Source organism: Rhinatrema bivittatum, chromosome 4 (genome assembly GCF_901001135.1).
Source record: "Rhinatrema bivittatum chromosome 4, aRhiBiv1.1, whole genome shotgun sequence".
NCBI lineage: Eukaryota > Metazoa > Chordata > Amphibia > Gymnophiona > Rhinatrematidae > Rhinatrema > Rhinatrema bivittatum.
This window is the reverse complement of record NC_042618.1, coordinates 138060104-138082109: the sequence shown is the minus strand read 5'-3', so window position 1 is coordinate 138082109 and position 22006 is coordinate 138060104. Positions and strand designations below refer to the sequence as shown.

At 40.1% G+C, this 22006-nt stretch overlaps 1 protein-coding gene across 2 annotated transcripts in view; it reads left to right on the top strand.

The window, feature by feature from the left end:
• LOC115090145 (protein farnesyltransferase subunit beta-like) overlaps positions 1–22006 on the top strand; it is a 165315-nt gene that overhangs the window by 77199 nt on the left and 66110 nt on the right. For both annotated transcript variants that reach the window (XM_029598892.1, XM_029598893.1), the window contains exons 3-4: positions 133–205; positions 12005–12096. In XM_029598892.1, the coding sequence (XP_029454752.1) occupies positions 133–205; positions 12005–12096 (165 nt within the window). The remainder of the gene's footprint in view (positions 1–132; positions 206–12004; positions 12097–22006) is intronic.

The window sequence follows — 22006 nt, the reverse complement described above, 5'->3', positions numbered from 1 at the left end:
AAACTTGCGCTGCTCTTTGGTTTTTCTGTGACATTATGAATGGCAAGTACATATTAAATTGTTCTTGTTTTCTAGGATTCCTATTATCAGACAGCTCAAGTCTTACTTTCCCTATGTGCTTTATTTTTTCAGACTTGTTCTAGAAAGAGAGAAGCATTTCCACTACTTAAAAAGAGGACTGAGGCACCTCTCCGATGCATATGAGGTAAAAAAAAAATAAATTATGAAAATGTTTTTGGTTTTATCTTCATTTTGCCCTTTCCTGGGCTGGGGGCAGGGAAAGAAGAGATTTGATCTGGCACATTTAATTTTCTTTCCATGATTCCACTCAACTGTAGACCTGTTCTAACTATTGCCATGTTCACAAGGGAAGGACTTTGCCTATGGTCAAGAACAGCATTGGCATACTGCTTAGCAAGGAGATAGCATAGAGTGATATCTGACTCCCTTTTAGGAACTGTGCATTGTCTTTAGAGGGCTTTCATTCCAGACCAGCCCAAGGAAATCTTTTTCTTTATATAGATAGGATTGAGTTTTCTATCAGTTACACCCCTTAGGATTCCTTTCATTTTAGTTCAAATCTTTTTTTTTTTTATTTACGGTATTTGCCAACAATAACAAACAAAGGCTTGGATTAATCAAGCAGGGATTTTTTTTTCATGGGGGGTCACCTCCCTCAAAAAAAAAAAAAAAAAGATCGCTGTTCTGTGGTGCATTCTTTTCTCTTGTGGCCAAACACTGCGGGACAAAAGAATGCAGTGAGTGGCTCTTCTAGGTGCGATGGCAGCCCCAACCTCAAGGAACTGCCATCGCCTTAAAGGGTTAGCCACTGAAGAAGTTGCCTGCTGAAAAGCAAAGTTGGGTGGGGGTCAGGGCTGACTCCCTGGCTCAACTTTGCTTTCAGTCACAGATTTGTTTTTGTTCTTGGGACCCAAGTCATATTTAACGCATTCCCAGGAGGTGGTGGTGTTTTATTGCTGCTGACCACCTTCTCAATCAGCCATGATAAAATATTAACATCACATTGCTTATTAATGACCCTCTTTGCATGTATTTGCATTATTTATGTATGCGAATCGCATGCAGAGAAGGTCATTGTAATAAAGGAGGCAACCTGGGTGGGGCTATACATAATATCTCGTATCTCGCCGCAATAGTGCTCTATCTCACAATGTATGCTGTTTTAATATTCATTAGAGCACTACTGCAGTTTGATGCATCAATCATCCCCAAAGATACATACCTAATGGTTCCTGTTACACTGTGTTTCTATTCTCTTATCGTTTAATTGAAGATGATCTTAAGAAATAACATTTAAACCCCTTCTTAATCTATCGCCTAACTTTCAGTCCCTTAGGAAACACAGTGTAACAATTCTCTTAAACATTGGTGTCTAGAAGTGCCAGTCATCTATCCATCTTCTACCATTTTATCTTTTCTTTTGTCATTACAATATCTTAAACCACCGTTTCTCATCCCTATTCTGGAGATACAATTAACTGGTCTGATTTTTAGTATATTTATAATTTGTATCTGAGATTTTTTATTCACTGTGTTACCAATGTAATTCTCTCATTCGTATTCATTATGAATATGCTGAGAACCACAGAGGGGTTAGGTGTGCCTCCAGGACAGAATAGAGAACCACTGCACTAAACAATACCAAGTCATTTTCCATTGACAAGCATAACTGAATTAACCATGACGTAGGTGACATTATCCATTGCTGAACAGACCCATCTCTCATAGTTCAATAAAATCTTTATTGAGCATGAGTGGTGGCTACTGCGCATGCTTTTCCTTGCGAACTCCCCAGTCTTTTTTTTTTTTTTTATCTGAGCATCCACACGGACGTATAATCTCTCTTTCTCTTTTCAAATTTCTTTATTAACATTTTAGAACCATCAAATATAGTCTTCAAAAGAGTAGGAGCATAACATATATACAATGAAAACCATACAGGGAGAAAGTCTAAGTAGTCTTACATCCCAATATAGGATAAGAAAATACAAATGCCACTTAGCCACCCTATTAAATTTAACCACCACCGGGCATAACCAAGATGTCCGATCGAGTGGGAGCGTCTCCCTGAAGCTCTGGCTGGTTTCTGATTTCTTGGTTGTTAATTTCAGATTTATCTCGAAAAATGCCCCACAAAAGAAAAGGTAGGGTGAGAGTTTACCCCACCGAATCCACCCTACCTTCAGACCAGAGATTAATCAGAGAGTTCGCAACTTCTGCTGGGCGGGCAGCAACTCCCGCTGGAGGAGAGCCATTATCGCCGGGAGAAATATCATTGAGCCCGCCAACGTCACGACAATTGCTGCAGGCTTCCTCCCCGGAATCCCCAGGAGCAACTGGAGAGCCCCGAGGAAACTCGGGTGAAGCAAGCCAGTCAGGGGTGCCGAAGGTGCGATTTCCCGGGAAGTGACGACTTCAGCCCCGAAAGGTCAGAATGGAGGAGAAGGGGAGATAGGAAGCGTGGAAGACGCCGTGGTGAGGAACGATTCGATTCTTGGTGCCAGCGGGGTGAGTCTAAATGCACGCAGGATTGAAAAACCAGCAATTGTGACTTTAGACTCCATTTAGGAGCTTACAGCTGGAATGGATTTTAAGCTACAAGAGCAATCTCTTAAGTTACAGGGAGTTTCTGTTAAGTTGGATGTAGTAGCACATGATCACCAGCAAATTTTACAAGAACAAGGAGCCGTTATCCAAAAATTAGAAACGGAGGTAAAAGAACTGAAGGAGGTTTCCGCTGCCTTTTCAAGAGAAAGGTTAGCTACATTACGCAAAATGGAGTCACTTAAACTCTATCAGGCATCTGAACATTCGTATACTTAATTTTCCAGTGGTTAAAGACGAGTCAAGTCTGATAACTCTTAAAAAAAAAAAAAAATACCTGGGAGACTTTTTGAAAATCCCCCAGGAGAAGATTCCAGCGATTTAAAAAAAAAAAAAAAAAAAAAAAAAGTGATACATCTATCCCAAAGGCAGGATATTTCCAGAAATAATGTTTTGGATAACTTGGCAAATCTGACGCAATATTTGGAAGCATCGGAAGTAGAGGTCATGAGGAGAGAGACACTTCTAGTGACTTTATTTTCTGAAGAAGATATAAACCTGATAATGCGTACCTATTATAAAAATTTGAGGGTTCCTTTTTGTGGGGACCTGGTAAGGATATTTCCAGACCTTGCCAAGGCCACCCAGTTGCGCCGCAAGGCATTTCTTCAGATGACAGCAGAAGAAGACCAACGGCCCATCCAGTCTGCCCAGCAAGCTTTTGCACTTTTTTTTTCTCATACTTATCTGTTATTCTTGGCCCTTAATAACCTTTTTGTTTCTGCTTCCCTTCCCCCCCCCCCCCCCCCACCCTCCATTAATGTAGAGAGCAGTATTGGAACTGCAACTGCAACTTAGTGAAATATCTAGCTTTAATTAGTTAGGTGTAGTAACCGCCGCAATAAGCAAGCTACACCCATGCTTGTTTACCCCAAGTATGTAATTCAGTCATTGTTGGTTGTTGTCTGTATATAGATCCACTTTTCTTCATTCCCCCTGCCATTGAAGCAGAGAGCTATGCTGGATATGCATTGAAAGTGAAGTATCAGGCTTATTTGGTTTGGTTTGGAGTAGTATCTGCTGTAACAAGCAAGCTACTCCCTGCTTTTTTGTGAATGGAAATCCTTTTTTTTTTTTCCCACATTACCTCTTGCCGTTGAAACTTAGAGCAATGTTGGAGTCGCATTAACTGTGTATGTTTATTGAATAAGGGTATTATCTCCGGTAGTAGCCGTCATTCCCGCGAGCTACCCACTCTTCATACACATCCTCCAGACTTTATGGATCCACAGTGTTTATCCCATGAGCTTTTGAAGTCCTTCACAGTAGTTTCATCTTGCAGTGCTGTATATTTCTGAGTAGTACAACTAATTGTTTCTCCACAAATAGTTGCTTTGAATGCCTCCCAGAGAATAGACATGGAGATTTCAGCCATCTGAATGCTTACAAAATAAACATCAATAGCTGAAAAGATCTGTTTGAGAGAGGCCTCATTGCCCAAAAAAAAACACACTAAATTTTCGTGAAGCATTTCTCACTTGCAGTGAAGGTGGTTATCCCTAAATCAAAATCATTGCATGATCAGATAATACCTTAAGGTAGATAGAAGCCGAATCTATAGTTGGAAGTAAGCAGTTAGAAGTTAAAATAAATAAATACTTAATAATCAATCCTAGAATAGGACTAATGTGGAAAAGAAAAATAAGTAAAATCTTTATCAGTAGGGTAGAGAAGTATCCAGGGTCTACTAAACCCAAATAAGATCATACCTTCCCTGTTTCCCCGAAAATAAGACATCCCCCGAAAATAAGACCTAGTAGAGGTTTTGCTGAATTGCTAAATATAAGACCTCCCCCGAAAGTAAGACCTAGCAAAGTTTTTATTTGGGAGCATGCCCGTCGCACAGAACACCAGAGCATGCAGCTGTGATTTTTTTACCCTGCAGGATTCACAGTTAGTTGTCATCACAACCAGACAACTATTCAGAATATAATAAATGTTCATTTTTTTGTTCAACAATATATGTGAATTCTTCTTCATGGAAAAATAAGAAATCCCCTGAAAATAAGGCCTAGTGCGTCTTTGGTAGCAAAAATTAATATAAGACACTGTCTTATTTTCGGGGAAACAGGGATGAAGCGCTTTGTGGGAAACTGAGTACTTTGTATTTAGACAATCATACTGTATGTCAAATACAAATTCAAGGGTTGATTAAAATTATCACTGATAACAGGGAGTCCAGCACTGGAAACAATAAGTGCAAAGAAATTTCATGGAAAACCATGCGCGCATCCGCATTAGGAGCATAAACTTTCAGCATAGAAAGCATTATCATTAATAGAGAGAGGCAGAAACCCAGTAGCCAGCAGGATCCACAGCATGATCAAATGTGTACATTCAAATGTTTACTAAATAAAATCATCCCCCCATTCCTTTTTTTTTTTTTTTTTTTTTTTTTTTTTTTTAACAGGAGTAAAAATAATATTAGGAACCCAATCCTCCTTAAGCTTGACTGATTTCATCTGCTGCTAAATGGGTTTCCTGGAAAATAAGTCTTTCCATCTGGAAATTAAGATAATTAAGAAACTTCTTTCTTTTAATACAGTGATCTTAGACCATTCACATTCAAGGAACATTTTTTAAAATAGGATTCTTGGCCATGTAAAAGATAGTGATGTGGAACAGATACGTCAGACAAACCCTGGTATCAACTAGGAGAGTGAGAGAGAGGAACTCATCCCGAGCTCTCGTCATGTAGTAAGAATCCTCCACTCTGTGGGGGAAAAAAACAAAAACAGTCCAACTGATTGAAAGGTGAACAATAACACTGCAGCCATGTTAATGACACAGGGGATAACTATATCCTGAGTACTCATGACCCAGAGTTATAGGGGATAACGCTTACAAAAGACCTTGAATATTAACCAATTTTGAACTGCATTTGACATGAAATAGGTAACCAGTGTAACTGAATTAAGTCGAGTAACATTTTCAAACATATATATTTTTGCCAAAAATAAGTTTGGGCACTGTACTTTATACAAGTTGACGTCTAATGAAGCTGTGACAAAGGAAGACCATGGTAAAGAGCATCTTAATAATCCAGCCAGTTTAAGATGAAAGAATTGAGGTTTTAAATCACTTGAGTCTAAAAATGGTTTTAGATGACAGATAAGACGTAGAAAGAAGTATTCTTGCTGCACTAAGGCAGAAATCTGCACAGAGCATTTAAGTGTTGAGTCAAACCTGATTCTTAGAGTGGTTACAACATCTTTTTAAAGGAATAGTAGAGCCAGACATTACTGGAGATGGGAGAGTCCAAGTGTCTGCATTTCTAGCAAACCAGATAGCCTCTGATTTTATCAGGGTTTACCTTCAGCTTGGAGGAATGAAGCCAATTTGCTACCAGGGACAGACAATTATTGAAATTTTGCTAAATTTGGATTTTAAATCAGTATTGGCCACTATTTGAATATCATCTAAATAAAAATAGCATCCAGAGCCAAGCCTCTGGATTATTGTAACCAGTGAAACCAAATAAATATTAAATAGTGTAGGGGAGAATATAGATCCCTTTCAAATTCCATATGTAAAACTGGTTTGGAGAACAATTGCCAATATATTTTATAGGAGTGGAGTAGCCTAGTAGTTAGAGCAGTGGGCTAGGAACCTAGAGTCCAGGGTTCAAGTCCCACTGTTGCTCCTTGTGACCTTGGTCAAGTCACTTTACCTTCCATTGCCTCAGGTACAAACTTACAGGCCGATACAGTAAAAATCCTGTGCGCATGATTCAGTAAACAAAATTATTCAAATTAGGGCCCACGGTAAAAAGAGGCGCTAGGGACACTAGCTCGTCCCTAGCGCCTCTTTTTGGCTGACAGCCATGGGTTCGGAAACCAGATGCCGGCAAAATTTTTTATTTTTATTTTTTTATTATTTTTTGGGACCTCCGACTTAATATCGCCATGATATTAAGTTGGAGGGTGCCGAGAGAAATTAGCACCTATCTTTGGGTAGGCGCTAATTTCTTAAAGTAAAATGTGCAGCTTGGCTGCACATTTTACTTTCTGTATCGCACGGGAATAACTAATAGGGCCATCAACATGCATTTGCATGTTGATGGCCCTATTAGTGGGGGGTGAGGGATGGATGCCAGAGTGCACAGTACTGTATCGGCCTGTTAGATTGTGAGCCCTCTGGGGATAGGGAAATAACTACAGTACCTGAATGTAATCCACTTTGAAGTGCTGAAAAAAGTGCGAAAAGCGAAATATAAATCTAAATATATAGGAAAGAACTGAACCAGCGGAACAGGGAATTGCATAACTCAATATCTATGAAATGGTATATCAACAGTTGATGGTTTAACAGTATTGAAAACAGCAATCATGTCTAAAAAGATGAGTACTGCTCTTCCTTTATCCATATTTAAGCTAATGTCATTTCTTAGCGCAGAAATGCAGTCTCCATACTGTAACTGGATTTTTTGGATGGAAAAGTAATATTTTATCAAGAAATATCAATAGTTAGAATAGAGCTGCTTTTTCAGGAAAATTGGAAATGGATAGATAATTATTAGTAAGATTGGGGTGTCTGCATTCTGTTTTTTAAATATTGGCTGGACTCTAGCAGTTTTTAATGAATCTGGAAAGGATCCATATTGCAGACTAGTATTGATAATCATCAAAATAGGGAATAACCCAAGCTCGGAGTTTTTCATGAGTGAAAATGGTAAAGGATCAAGAGAAGAGGAGGATGTTGGCTTCTATTGATTTAAAATTAATTCCAGACTTGCCATAGAGATCTTTTTAAAGGCTGAAAATGTACTTGTAGAAATTACAGTATTCTTTATTGGAGATAACTCTGACATTAAGTTTGATGTAGAAGGAGTATCTAAGTCAAATTTGGTGCAGCTGCAATTTGGTTTTGCTTGAAAGGGTAATGCAAAATCATCAGCCAAAAGAATGAATGTTATGGTATGTGGATCCAGAGAGGTACCTGAAAGGCTAGAAACCAGCTTAAAAAGGGAATGTGGTCTGTTATCAGCCTCGTTAAGTACTTAAAGTAAGCCCTATTAACACACTAGCGACTAATACTATTTTTATGTACACTTTCATTTTCTGGTTTTATTTTTATGCAACTTCTGCTCTAATTGTGTCTCATTTTTGTTTTTTTTTAATTCAAAGTCCAGTGTGGAACCAGGCTCTATCCTTTAGTTCGCTGTGAATAAGGCAAGGGGACACCTTGATGATAGGTTTCTTTTACTACCTTTTCCATGTTAGTCTTATCAAAGGTTTGATCAATAAAGTTTTGTGGGAAAACATGTTTTTGGGCTAATTTCAGATGGTCCAGATTTTTTGTTCTTCTAATTGGAATCTGAGTTCTGACAGATCTGAACAAGAAGCATTGCAGTATATTGAATTCAATCATTCTATAATCTACCCTGACAAAGGAAGTTAATTTAATAGAGGGTCATGGTATTTTTACAATTTCAGAAGAGAAAATTAAATCTAAGGTATGGCCCTCCCTATGTATAGGTTGATGAATCTACTGGGATGATTGCAAGTCAGACATGGCTGAACATTTTTTTTTTTCTTCAATTGGTTATGTAGTTCATCTGCGTAAAGACTAAATTCACTTAACAAGAAGAAATGAGTGCTTCTGATGGAACATTAATTGATAGGGCTAATAAGATCCTGGCAATACAAGTAGATCCTGATTATACAAGTAGATATTGTTGTTAAAGTGTAGAAAAAGATATTCTGTAGAGATACTAGTAGAAACTAACAGTTCCTTTAGTTTTTGCCATATTTCTGTAATAAAAAGAATATGTAATGTATAGGCTGGCATTCTGATAAGAGGAAATCTACTATTAATAGAACTGGTATTTAACAAAGCACATATTAAGAGTTCTCTTTATTGAAAGACACAAGAAATACAAGAAAAAGGGAATGAGAATATAATGAAAACAATGTAGCTCCTCCACCAGATTTTCTTTTAGTAGTACAAATACAGACTGGCCCTGACATCCTGCAGAAGTGGAAGCCTCAACGAGTACTCTTGACACTTTGGACACCACCTTGACAGGGAAGTTCGATGAGTTCTCACCCATGGTTCTAAGTCTAGTGTCGTTGCCATGGAATCAAGCACTTGCAGATAATCCTACACCTTGGATATGTGCTTTACATCTGAAAGGCACTTGTGTGCAAATTCACATTCATCCTACCCACTAGACGTTCCTCATGGTAGAGAACATGCACTATAAGTGCAAAGGGCTTCCATTTGGCCTCTTGGGAGCTTTGAGAATGTTCACAAAGTGACTTGCAGTGGTAGCAGCTCAGCTTCGCTGGCAGGGAGTCTCTGCGTTCCCATACTTGAACAATTGATGACTTGCCTTTCTCCAGAAGGTGTTCTCAAGGCCCTCAGAATAACCATCTACTTTCTCCAGTCCCTGGGATGACTGGTCAGTATTCCAAAGTTCAACTTGGTACCATTCCAAAGGATGCAAATCTTAGGTACTTACATAGGATTCAGGAAAAAACATTGGGAAATGAGATGGATGAACTGAGAGAGAATAAACTCACTTGAAAGATGAGACTATTTTATGTAAAATGTTGGGCCTTTGAATGGGAGTTGGCTCTAACCTTCACATCCCCAGATTTCAAATATCTTTCCTTAAACAAAATGGAATTGAGTGAGTTTGAGGTATAGATGCAAAAGTAGGCATCGTGGAAGGTTCTAACAGTAAACTAGTTAAAGATATAGCTAATAAAAATAGTAAAGGAAAGAGTAAGAACCTCCTAAGGCCTCATGAAGGAACACACAAAGGAGAAGCTGCACCAGAGCCAAAGAAAGCAGCAAATGTGTGCTAAAGCATCGTTGCCAGAGGAGAAGCCAAAAGAGCAGCCATTGTCGCAAATAAAATGCAAAGCTGTCCTGCCAGAAGAGGAGCCTGGAGCGAAAACAAAAGCCAGACAGAAGCTGAAACTTGCTGTGGGGAGGGGGCAAGAGAGAGACGGGAGCTGCAAACTGCTTGGGAGGAAGGAAAAGCGAGGAGAGGGGAAGAGAAAGAAAATGCCACCCGCCGGGGTAGTGGGGAGAGAGGGGTGATGCCTGCTAGAGTGTGGCAGAAAGATGGCAGATACCTGGTGGTGAAAGAGGGTGGAAAAGGAGAGTAAATACTATAGTGGGGGGAAGGAGGGGAGAGAGGGAGATACAAGGAGGGGTGGAAAGAGGGCAGATGTGGGGTGAGGGAAGAAAGAAGGGAAGTGCTTTCTGAGTGGGGAGGGGGAAGAGAAGGGGGAAAAGGTTGGTGAGGAAGTAGAAAAGTTTTATGCAGAAGGCAATTTTCTATCAGAGTAGCTTTTGTGAGATGGATTTAAAAAAAAAAAAAAAAAAGTCAAACAGCTAATAGTGCTGGTGGGAGAAGAACAGAGAAGCATACCTCCCTTCCTGATCTGTTGCTTAGCTCTCCTGCTGGGTCAGGACCCATCCTACTTCCCTCCTCCCTCACTAATCGCACTGAGCAGCTCTCTGCAAACTGCTGCTGCTTCTATGGTAATGCACAGCTGTGTGATTTTCAACCACATAGTGATTGTATTCCCATGCAACTCATTTTCTTGTGAAATAGTATGGGAACATGGGCACTGCACAGCCCAAATTCACAATGCAGTGCAGAGCCCTGGAAACAGCAGTGGCTGGGCGGAAAGGCCTTATTTTTGAGACTGGTTGTTCTAGTATAAAAATATCTTAGTTTTTTTTTTTTGTGTAGTCCTTGAACCATTTTAGCAGCCCTTCTCTGGGCCACTTCTACTGTCTATATCCATACAGTAGTACGGCCTCCAGAACAGGACACAGTACTCCAGATGAGGTCACATTACTGACCCCTACAGAGGCAATATCACTTCCCTATTTTCTACTGGTTATGCCTTTCCTTACACACCCAGCATTCCTTTAACTCTGGCCACCACCTTGTTGCATTATTTCACTGTCATGAGATCATTTGATATGATCACTCCAAGATCTATTTCCTGTTTGCAGAATCTCTCACCCTTATGTACTACTCCCTTGGAATTTTGCACTCCAAATGCTCAAATTTGCATTTCTTTGCTAAATGATACTTTGCCATAAACCACTATTAGCCATGTAGATTTGGGAAAACCACGTATTATCCCTGGTTATGTGCAAGAAGGATTGGATCTATTCTTTGGGATTCTACTGGTACTTGTGACCTGCATTGGCCACTGTTGGAGACAGGATGCTGGGCTTCATGGATCTTTGGCTTGACCCAGTATGGCTTTTTTTATTTTTTTTTTTATGTTCTTATGTTCATACCTCCTCACTCTCTTTTGGTGCCAAATAGACTGTGTGTCTAAACAGAGAACGGAATGACTTATTCCAGCAGTGAGTGCCATGGATCACTGGAAAACTAATTTTTTTTTTAACTGCTATCCAGTGGCTTATGGCGGTGGTCCCCAAACCTGTCCTGGTGACCCTACGGACAGCTGGGTTTTCAGTGTACGCGCAACGAATGTGCATGAGATTTGTGTATAATAGGTCTTCCAAATATGTACATTTATCTCATGCTTATTCATGAGAGATGTCCTGAAAACATCTATGGAATCACCAGGATGGGTTTGGAAAGTACACGTTTATGGCATTTATTTATGGGGCAAGTATTTGGAGATCATTATTTAAATGGGCTACCAAGTGAACTTGGGTACATTTTTTGTATTGTTTAAAAAGTGCCAAATAAGAGAATAATAGAGAGGGCTATCTTCTCTTCTGTGGTGTTTGGAAAAGTTACCTCAGCATTGAACATGCACTGTTATAGTCATCTGTTTTGTTGCCATCACTGGAATCTGGAGCACGTATTAAAATTTATGGTGCCATTGCAGGAGCCTCTCTTTGTACTTAATGGGAGCGTGGAATAATGGACATAACAAACTGACAGACGTTCTTTGTTGCAAGCAGAGTTTAAACAATATAAACTAAAATGTTTTTCCCTTCTTCCACGATTTTCTATTCCAGACCAGATCTGGTTTCATTCTAACCATATTGTAGGTTCTTAAGTCTAAAATAACTTAGATCACCAGCTTTTTCAACAAAAGCCTTCAGGGGCTGATATATATAAAAAAAAAACAAAAAAAAAAACCCTGAAAAGCTGAACTCCTAAATTAGGTGCCTAAGTTATGAAAATCAGTGCTAAACTACATTTGGTTCCCTACCATAACTCTGCCTCCACTAGAAAAACTAGGAGCCTAAATTTAGAAATGCAGCCCTACTAAATTTTCAGAAGGGCCAATTTCGGAGCCTACCTCCAAATGTTAGGCGCCTATGATCTTTGAAAATTGGCCCCTCACTGTCCCAACAGCTGAAATGTGACAAACATGGCATTGTGAGTTGAAGTGACATGTGGGCATTATCTCTCTCTTTCTAGTGTCTAGATGCTAGCCGTCCCTGGCTATGCTATTGGATCCTGCACAGCCTGGAGCTGTTGGATGAGCCTGTCCCGGAGTCTGTAGCTTCTGAGTAAGTCACGGTCTATATTTTTAATTTATTATGGTTTATGGAAATAGCAAATGAACACAGGGGGATTTTGGGGAGGCTTCATTTTAATAGTGTTTCACAGCATTACAGTGTTCAAAATCCTTAATATTTCAGTGAATGAGATCATAATGCTGTACCATACCTATTCATTACTCTTCACCCTTCAAGCACCCCTGAGATTAAAAACAAACACAATTTCCTTTCTCCCCATAATAACCAAAAGGTTTCCATATAGAAACATACTGTAAAACCATAGAAACATGATAGCAGAAAAATACCATATGGCCCATTCAGTCTGCCCATCCGTCCAATTAATTTAGTATTATAATTCTTATTGCTTCCTTACAGATCCCCCTGTATTTATCCCATGCTTTCTTGAATTCAGATACTGTGTTTTGTTTTGTTTTTGGTTTTTTTCTCCACCACTTCCACAGGGAGACTTTTCACACATCCACCACCCTCTCTGTAAAGAAATATTTCCTAAGATTACTCCTGAGTCTATCCCCTTTCAACCTCATTTCATGACCCCTGGTTCTAGAGCCTCCTTTCCATTGAAAAAAAAGGCTCATCTCCTGTGCATGGGCACCTTTGAGATTTTAATATCTCTATCATATCTCTCGCTTTTCCTCTAGGGCACTGGTTCTCAAACTTTTACCCGTTGTGACACATCTGATGGACAGTGCTCACTTGTGTGACAGACCACTCACAACAATCCAGAGCTAAACAAAAAAAAAAAAAAAAGCATCAATACTACTTTTATTGTTAAGAATGACACAAGGGAAAGATAAGAGTATGCTCTCTGAACAGAAATACATTTTTGTACAAGCTGCTTTCGCTGTCGCCGGTGGGGCCACCAACCTTTTTTTTTTTTTCTGCTGTCACTCTCGGGTCCAGATCAGTTATCACTAGCCCAGAAGATAGAGGATTGCCATTTCTTGCTGGGCTCTGGCAGGAATGGAGGACAAGAGCTGTGTCCTACTGGGCTCGTTCGGTGAACTGTACAGCCTTGCGCACTCTCCCTCCCCACACAATTAAAAATCATGCAAAAGTACAGTGAGGTAAAAAAAAAAATCACTTACAACATGTATATTATATTTACATGCACTGTTGTGGTGCCAACCAGAAAACCCTGCAAAAAAGTTAAAAAAAAAAAAAAAAAGACTCTTGGAACCCATATGGCATTAGGCTTATTGTAACATGATCAGTGTGGGCTTAGCACTCAGAAAGTCGCGAGTAAAAGAATTGTAACAATACAGTAAAACCTCCATACTAAAACAAAACTAAGTGCCAGCACGCAAAAAGCAACAACCCTACTTATGAAAAGGTAGAAGTGCTAATATTACACCGGGCCCTAAAATACCAATACACCTCATATTAGGAAAATAGAACAAGCCAGGCTGCTGTAGATCTCTACACAAAAACTATACACTGGCAGACTACCTCACCTCTGTCATACATGCAGAATACAGACAGACCCTCACCAAATACAGAATAAAAAGAGCATACTCCAAGTATGACTGGAAATAGACAAAAACTTTAATGGAAACCACAACAGTACAACAATGGAAGAACAGAATCACCATTCCTAATTTAAAAAAAAAAATAAATAAAAATATATATATATATATATATATATATATATATATATATATATATATATATATAGATATATATATATATATATATATATATATATATATATATATATATACTATATATATATATATATATTAATAAAATCATACTAATAAAATACATATTTCATAAACAGCTGAAGAACAGAATAACATAAAATGTTCCAAACACCAATAAAACATTTCAGAACAGCAGACACAAACATCCAATAATTAAAACTAATAGGGATTAAAAAAACAAATCCCCAGCTCTCTCCATACCTGGGAACATTTTGATTTCACAGTGCCCTGAAATTGTCTTGGATTAGCAAGAGGAGAAGAGGGGTGGTCTTGTATCATATGTGCATGTACTGACTCCCTCACTCTCTCATGCTCAGTTTTACACACACACACACCAGGCTGTCTCTCATTTGCTTTTGCTCAGTCTTGCATGCACACAAAAACACATACAAATGCAGGTTGTCTCTCGCATTCACATGATTAGCCTCACACAGACACACACCCACAGGCTCTCTTCACTCGCACATGCTCAGTCTCATACAGGCTGTCTCTTACTTATGCTCAGCCTCACACAGGCAAACACTCTCATAGGCTCAGTCTCACACAGGCTGTCTCTCATTCTCATGTGCTTAGTCTCCCACAAGCACACACACACACATGCTGTTTCTCTCCTCCTGGAAACACAAGCGGCAGCAGCAGCTTGAAGCTTCAGCCTGTCCTCCTTCAGCCCCTGTGGCCAAGGGGACTTGTTCTCTTTCTTGGGGCCGCAGGGGCTGACGCTGTGTCTCTTCAAATTTAGCTCGCACTGCTCCTTCTCTTGTTCCTGCGCGGGTCCAGCTCACTTCCTCTTCCGGGCTGTGCCGATAAGGAGGCTGTACCACCCGCACGCCCCACATGTTCTTTCTAGATGGCTGCTTCCTGCTGCAATCGGCTCTGTTGCTATGTTCTGTCAGGGCTTGAAAACGCTGACAGCCCGGGCAGAGGAGGCGATCTCTGCATTCTGCTGGAGCAGAGGAGGGGGAGAGAAGATTAGCCAAATCAGCAGGAGACCAGGAAGCTCTGTATTGTGAAGCGGAGGCAGCGACGCACCAGCTTGTGCTTTGCGACACAGTGATGTGTTGCAACACGCTGGTTGACAATTGCTGCTCTAAGCCTATCCCCATATGCTTTAGATCAAAGACCACTGACCACTTTAGTAGCCACCCTCTGGACTGACTTCTTTCTGTTTTATATTCTTTTGAAATTGTGGATTGCAGATTTATACACAGTATTCCAAGTGAGGTCTCATTAGGGACCTGTACAAGGACTATATTACCTTCTTTTTTCGACTGACCATTCCAGTTCCTATGCAGCCAAGAATCTTTCTGGCTTTTGTTGTTGCTTTATCCACCTGTTTGGCCATCTTAAGATCATCAGATGCAATTACCTCCAGATCCCGCCCTTCCTTTGCTCTTAGAAGAATTTCACCTCCAATACTGTACCTTTCCCTTGTTTTTGCAACCTAAATGCATTACTCTGCATTTTTTAGCATTAAATCTTAGTTGTCAGACCTTAGACCATTCCTCAAGCTTTGCTAGATCCCTCCTCATGTTTTCCATTCCTTCCTGGCTGTCTACTCTTACAGATTTTGGTGTCACCGGCAAAAAGACAAACCTTTCCAGACAACCCTTCCGTTATGTCACTCAGAAAAATGTTTGAAAGAACTGGTCCAAGGACCGATCCCTGAGGTGCATCACAAAATAACTCCCTCCTCAGAGAAAATTCCATTTACCACTACCCTTTGTCACCTTCCACTCAGCCAGTTTCTAACCCAGTCAGTCGCTCTAGGATCCATACCACACCACAATTTATTTGTTTTCTGTGTGGAACTGGGTCAAAGGCCTTGCTGAAATCAAAGTACACTATGTCCAGCACTCTCCCTTGTCCAACTCTCTGGTCACCCAATCAAAGAAATTGATCAGCTTCGTCTGGCAAGATTTACCTCTGGTAAGACTGTGCTGCCTCAGATCTTGCAATCCATTGGATTCCAAAAACTGCTCTGTATTAGCAGCAATTCCATTAGTCTGACCTCTGTGATGAGCAAACTAACTGGCCTGTAGTTCCCAGACTACTCCTTATGTCCTCTTCTATGAATAGGAACCACATCTGCCCTGTTCCAGTCCTCCAGAACTACTCCGGACTCTAAAGAAGCATTGACAGAATACAATTTTTATCTAGTCTGAGCTCTAATTGTTGAGTTTTTAAGAGTATCTGCCAGATATATCTAGCCAAGAGGAATAGTTAGAGTTACAAAATAGTTAAGAGAAACCGCAAACCCCTCTTGGTCAAAAGGTTCCTTCTACCCTGAAATATTCTATTTTCTATGCACTCCAGACTTCTCTCTTTTCTTTAACTTTTTTTTTTTTTCTGAATAAAGGTGTTACCAGAGTACTATTCAAAAACGACCCCCAAATGCATCTCCTTTTGTGTTTGGTACCTGACTGGCAGCCAGGTACCGAGCTGTTTTTCTTCAGAGGACTTCAAATAGTTTCAGAGATACAGCATGTTCCTGTCACTCCTGATAGCTGTGGACTGGTTGTCCTGGTCCTTATTTAAGCGGCGGTTTATCATAAGGAGTAACAACATTTTTGCAACATGTAACTTTTGAATTCACAACCTGCAGGCTGCTTTCCCTCGAGCCATCCACTTCGTTAAAGGTTTCACAGCTCAGCAGTTTCCTGGGACAGAAGGATGTGTTTCAGCTCTGGTCATTCACAACCTGCTGTGGTGGTGTGGTCTTTTTTTGCCCCAGTACTCCTAGGCCTCAGTACTCCCAGTGCCAGCTGACTTGAGAAGCAGGAACTTAAAAGGACAGCGTCGTAATTTGGTTTTGTGAGTAGGGCTATTACTAATGGAGAGGAAATTGAGTGGGAGGAAAAGCTTAGGATTTTTTTCCCCCAGTCCATAACTTTATATATTCTTCTCACCACATCATTTTACTTAATTAGATGCACTGAATTTATACCAGGGGATCTGAATTTTTAAACTGTAGCAGATTTTTTTAATTTAACACAATAATACCATACCATATAATGCCATTTAGTAATGTGTATATACTTTTTTAAAATCCCTTTTTCCCCCCTGCAGTCTCTGCTGCTACTCCTCAGTCTCAGATGACATCCCTGGGCAGCACTGGTATCCCTGGCTGGTCAGAGGACTGGAGGGACGTTCTTTGAAGGGCATACTCGGTGGCATGAGCTGTCTTCCCTCTCTTCCTCTCCAGCATTGTGGCACAGTCAGGCCTGACTGACCCCAATAGACAGGGATCTGAATCCAGAAAAGACAGCAATAATTAAGAGGCAATATTTTTTTTCCTTTTTCATATTGCAGGTGGGGATAGTTTTTTGGGTTTTTTTTTTTCTTCTTCTTTTCTTCCCTCCTGGTATTTTTGTCTCCTCTTGTACGATATTTCAGTACCTGCATGCTTTAATCTGATCCGTGCATTAAGCTAGCAGAGAAACCAGGAAGATAACCAAAAATGACTTATTTAAATTAATTACCTAAGAAGGGTATACAGCACTGTAGACCTGAGTGTTCAAAGCCAACTTTGAACTATATTGAAATTTTGCTTTTTTTTCTTTTTAATTCTCTGCCACCATTTGCCAGCCTTGTGGCCAGTGATTGTTGCGGTTTTTGGCATGCTGCTAGTTTCCCAGAGCTTCATTATACAGTTGCATGAACTGGCCAAACTGGAGATGAAGTCAGTATTTTCAGACTGCAAAGTTTCTGTAATAACAGCTCTGCTTTCCTAGCACTTTATATTCACCTGATAAAAGCTTGGGAAGAGACCGCTTTTCATTTAGATGGGGCTTTCAGCACCATTGAGCTTTAGAGATGCTAGAATAAAAATTTGACCTTTAAAAGAAAAACAAATATTTTTCTTAATGCTTGTACAAGAGATAAGCTTTCTTAAGACAAATATTAAATTACATGTGTATAATATCTGGGCTTCTGCTGAATGATACTCTGGAGATCTTGGCAAGAAAGCTACTTTTTCATGACATAAGTTGACACATCAGCACTTTCATCAGATTACTATGTTCGGAAGCTTTTGGCCGCTGTTTTGCTCTATTTCTTCAGAAATGGATTTTGCATTTTCAGGATGGTCTGAAGGAGTTCTTGATAGGTTGGTAAGAGCCAGTTGTAATTCGCCACATATAACACATAGCAAAAAAAATCTCCTTTTTATTATTTTCTGAAAAGAGAAGCTGCATGAAATGAATATGACATTCAGTGAGCTTTTGTAAGTAGTCCTTTTTTAAGAATATTTACTTTGGGACTTTATAAAATATTAGAAGAATGACAGGATTTGAGAGTTTGAAGATTTCACAGTGTAATAGCATTCCCTTCATGATTTGAAAAGGTGTAGTTCATGGCGTGTACACAATTTTCAAAGGTATTCTTTACATTTTTTATGTGTCTTATGTGGCTGCTTAATTCCCAGTCCTTTCTTTCCCCCTTCTGCTGCTCAGGCCTCTGTTCTTTCTCTCCTTCCCTTGCTTGATCCACCTTTCTTTTTGTTCCTCACAAGCCTCAGTCATCCCCCTTAGCAGAATGGGTTAACAGCCCCTTGCCAGCTTAAATTCCCCTGTTTATATGTGTGAAGCTCCTTTTAGCAACTTGGAAGAGAAACGAAACTGAGGTTGCGAGCTGCTGGCTAGCAAGTGTGTAGTTGCTCGGTTGGTTGGCAATCAGTTCAAAAGCTGATTGGCTGGCAAGAGACTTAGATGGTAACTTTCAAACAGGCGCGCGGGTGCGCATTTGTGTGCGTGCATCGGTCCGTGGCCAGGGATGCAGCTATTTTATAACATGCGCACATATATGTGCGCAACTGTGCATGTTATAGAATAGCTTGGCCACGCGCACATATGCACCAAATTTTAAGTGGACACTTGTGGGCGCGCAAATCCCACTTCTACCGCGCATGTCGGGGGGAATTTAGTTTACCAGTTCGCTTAACAGCTAGGTCCTCCAACCGCCCCTGGTTTTATAACCTATACCCCCCCCCCCCCCCCCAGTTACCCCGACCCTTTAAACCCCTCTGAAATGGCTTGATGCTTTTATTTTAACTCATACCTCATTCATTTCAGAAGTAAAGTTATGCAGCAGGGGACCTCAGCACATAGCAGGGTGCATATGTATTTTTACGCGTGCGTCTCTCTTGACCAGGCCCCGACAAGCCCAGTCCATGTCCACCCCTTTTTTGAAAAGTTTTGAGATGTGTGCTCTACGGCATTTACGCGCATATCTGGGTGTTTTTTAAAAAAATATATGGTGGGTGCGCATAAGCCAGACTTCTTTGTTCATCCCCTAATTAATGCATGCACCGAGCTTTTAAAATTCACCTTTTAGATTGGTTTGTTTAATTGTACACTAAACCAGAGACATGGTATACAAAAAATAATCATTCCAGTGCACTAACACTTCTCTTTTACATTTTTATGTATGGTTTTTAATGACCACCTATGGTCTTCTCTCTTACTTCCAAAACAATGCTATTTTTACGAGGTTTTTTTTTTTCCCCCCCCCTATACATATCTAGCAATCAAAAATAGACCCCCTCAAACTTCAGAACAAATATTCCCAAATAAGTGAGTCCTCAAATTTCAGAACCAAATTCCCTACAGGACTGCATCATGAGACAAAATTGGACATGAAACTTATCTGGACATGCTGCTCAAGTTCTGACAACAGCATCTCACTCTGATACCTCCTTTTCTAAAACTTTAGAGGTGAATGTTGGTACTTTGACATTTTTTTTGTATACCTTGTCTCTGGTTTGTTTGATATTGTAAGCAATGTTTTGGCATTTTTTGCTTGGGGTGACACTCTGTCTTTTAATGTGAGAGACAAAATCTGTTTTTTATTATACTGGATTGTAATCCAATAAATCTTCTAAATACATTTTTTGTGGTGTCCCAAAAATATGGTCAAGAGCAAAGGGACTGAGTTTTGCTGTTAAATTATCTGAAACATATTGGATACCTGCTTCAGTGCATAGAGTATAATCTGCGTTTTGTGCTCCAGCTGTTGCTCTCCAGTGGGCTTGTTAGAGTAACAGTAATGACAGGAGAAAAGGACCTAATTGTTCATCCATTCTACCCAGCAAGCTTCTTATGGTAATACCTACTGCACCATGCAGGTTGTCCCCAAGTTTCTCTTAAAGGTAGTTTGTGCAGTTACCCCCCAAGACTTATGATTTTAGTGCTGGATTTCCAGTAGTAGTGGGCCAGGGTCTCCAGTTTTCTGTATAGGGGATGTATAGCACATGTGATTACAATGCAAGCTTCCCATACTTCCTTACCAGTATTACTTATTACTATTCTTGAGTGGCCATCTGTGATGGTGAGATGGAAATTCATATTTCTGGATTGTATTTAATCCTGTGCTTTCCTCCATAACTTTATTTCAGAAAACTGTGCCTAACTGTGTCGTGCTCTCAACTGAAAGTAGGGTTTTAGCATCAGTAGATGACATCTTAGGCCAGTTAGAATTTGACTGCAACAAGGCGCCCCATGCTATAATGTATTTTTCCTTTTAAACAATGAGAGAAAAACATACTTGTTGTGCTGCTGGTAAAAAAAACAAAAAAAAACCAGTAAGATAAAAAAATAAACCCAGAACAAGCAAATGATGGAAGACCTAGGATAAGTACAGAGGATTTTTGGTTGCTGAAAGTGAAACAAGGAGAAAACATGACTTAGTTGCACATGTTTAAGTGGTTATGGTGCATATTCAACAATAACTGATTGGGCTGCCAGAATGAATGGCAAAGTAGCTAATATGAAATAGATGTCCTAGTAGGAACTCAGACAACCATGTGACTGAGTTTGTCTGGCAGCCTGAGATGGTAGAATCAACTAGCAGCTTGGTTTGTCTAGTAGACTACTGTAATAACTAGACATCCTAGTGCAAACACAGGCATTCACATAGCTGGGTCAGTCTGGCAGGCTATACAGGAGACCTTGGAGGGCAAATACTTGTCAGAAATCAGATTAGTCTATTATTGATGACTCTTTAGATTATTAGAGAGAGATGAGGTGCTGGAGAGAATGAAGTGAGAATCTTGTATGTTTGTACTCCACCAGCTTGGTAGATAGAGGAGGAAGTAAAAAAAAAAATACTGTCATGGATAAGGAGAGATATTTTGCTGGTGTTCGGCAACTGAGAGATATCCTTGCTGGTTTAGACAAAATAGTTGGGCAGACTGGATGGGCCGGATAGTCTTTTTCTCACCATCTACTATGTTACTAAAAACTCAAGTCTGCAAATGTATAGGATATATATCTTTATTTAGTCTTCCATTCTTAAATATATGCAGACTCTCACTTTAGTCTACATTCATTTGCTAAGATAGAGATATCTGTCTTATTCTGCAGCTTATGAGTATGTGAGTCTTTAAAAAAAAAAAAAAAAAAAAATTGTATAAAGGGGCAGAACCAAGATGGCTGACAGAATATCTTCACAGTGGATCTCTGAGTGACATGAACAGTTTTGGGAATTGGACATTGAGGCTATGAGGAAGGGGAAAAACCATACCTGCCCAGTTGTTTCTTCCCCAGTTGTTGTTCCTGTTGATTTCTTTATACGTCGGGCAGCATTGGTTGGTGCCTCGGGAGAGCTGAGTGAGAACCAAGAGAGACAGTGGAGCGTGGTTCAAAAAGTCCTGCGGCATCCTTGAGCTCAGAGGGGAAAATCTCTCCCTCTGCCGCCATATATGAGATATCCAGCGAAGAATCAACCAGACCCTCTGATTGCAGCAGGACTGAGCAACACGCCAGAAGATGTATAAGGCACCAGCCAGACACTGCTTCAGATTCTGCCCATTATAGCACAAATGGATAAAGGGGAGAATATGGATAAGGTAGGATTGGGCATTCAGGCTGTGTGTGAGAGAGATCCAACAGTATTAGCCCCCTTTGAATATTTGTCCTGTTCCTACCCCAGTCAAATCTTGAGCTCTCCCATTATCCAGACCTTCACAAAATGTCATTGGGGGAGGAGTTTAGGCACTAGCCTCCTGTATATAATCATCCCTTGTAGGTTGTGTGACTCAGCTTTGTGAGCACTTGGCTGGAACCTCTGCTAAATTTTAAGTTTATGATGGTTTTGTGGTCTATGATTCTTGTCTCCAGAAGTGTGAGAATAATGTCTCCATTCTCTGGGCTACTAATGCAGTTCTCATTAGGGGACAACCAGGCTCTTAACAAGGCTGAACT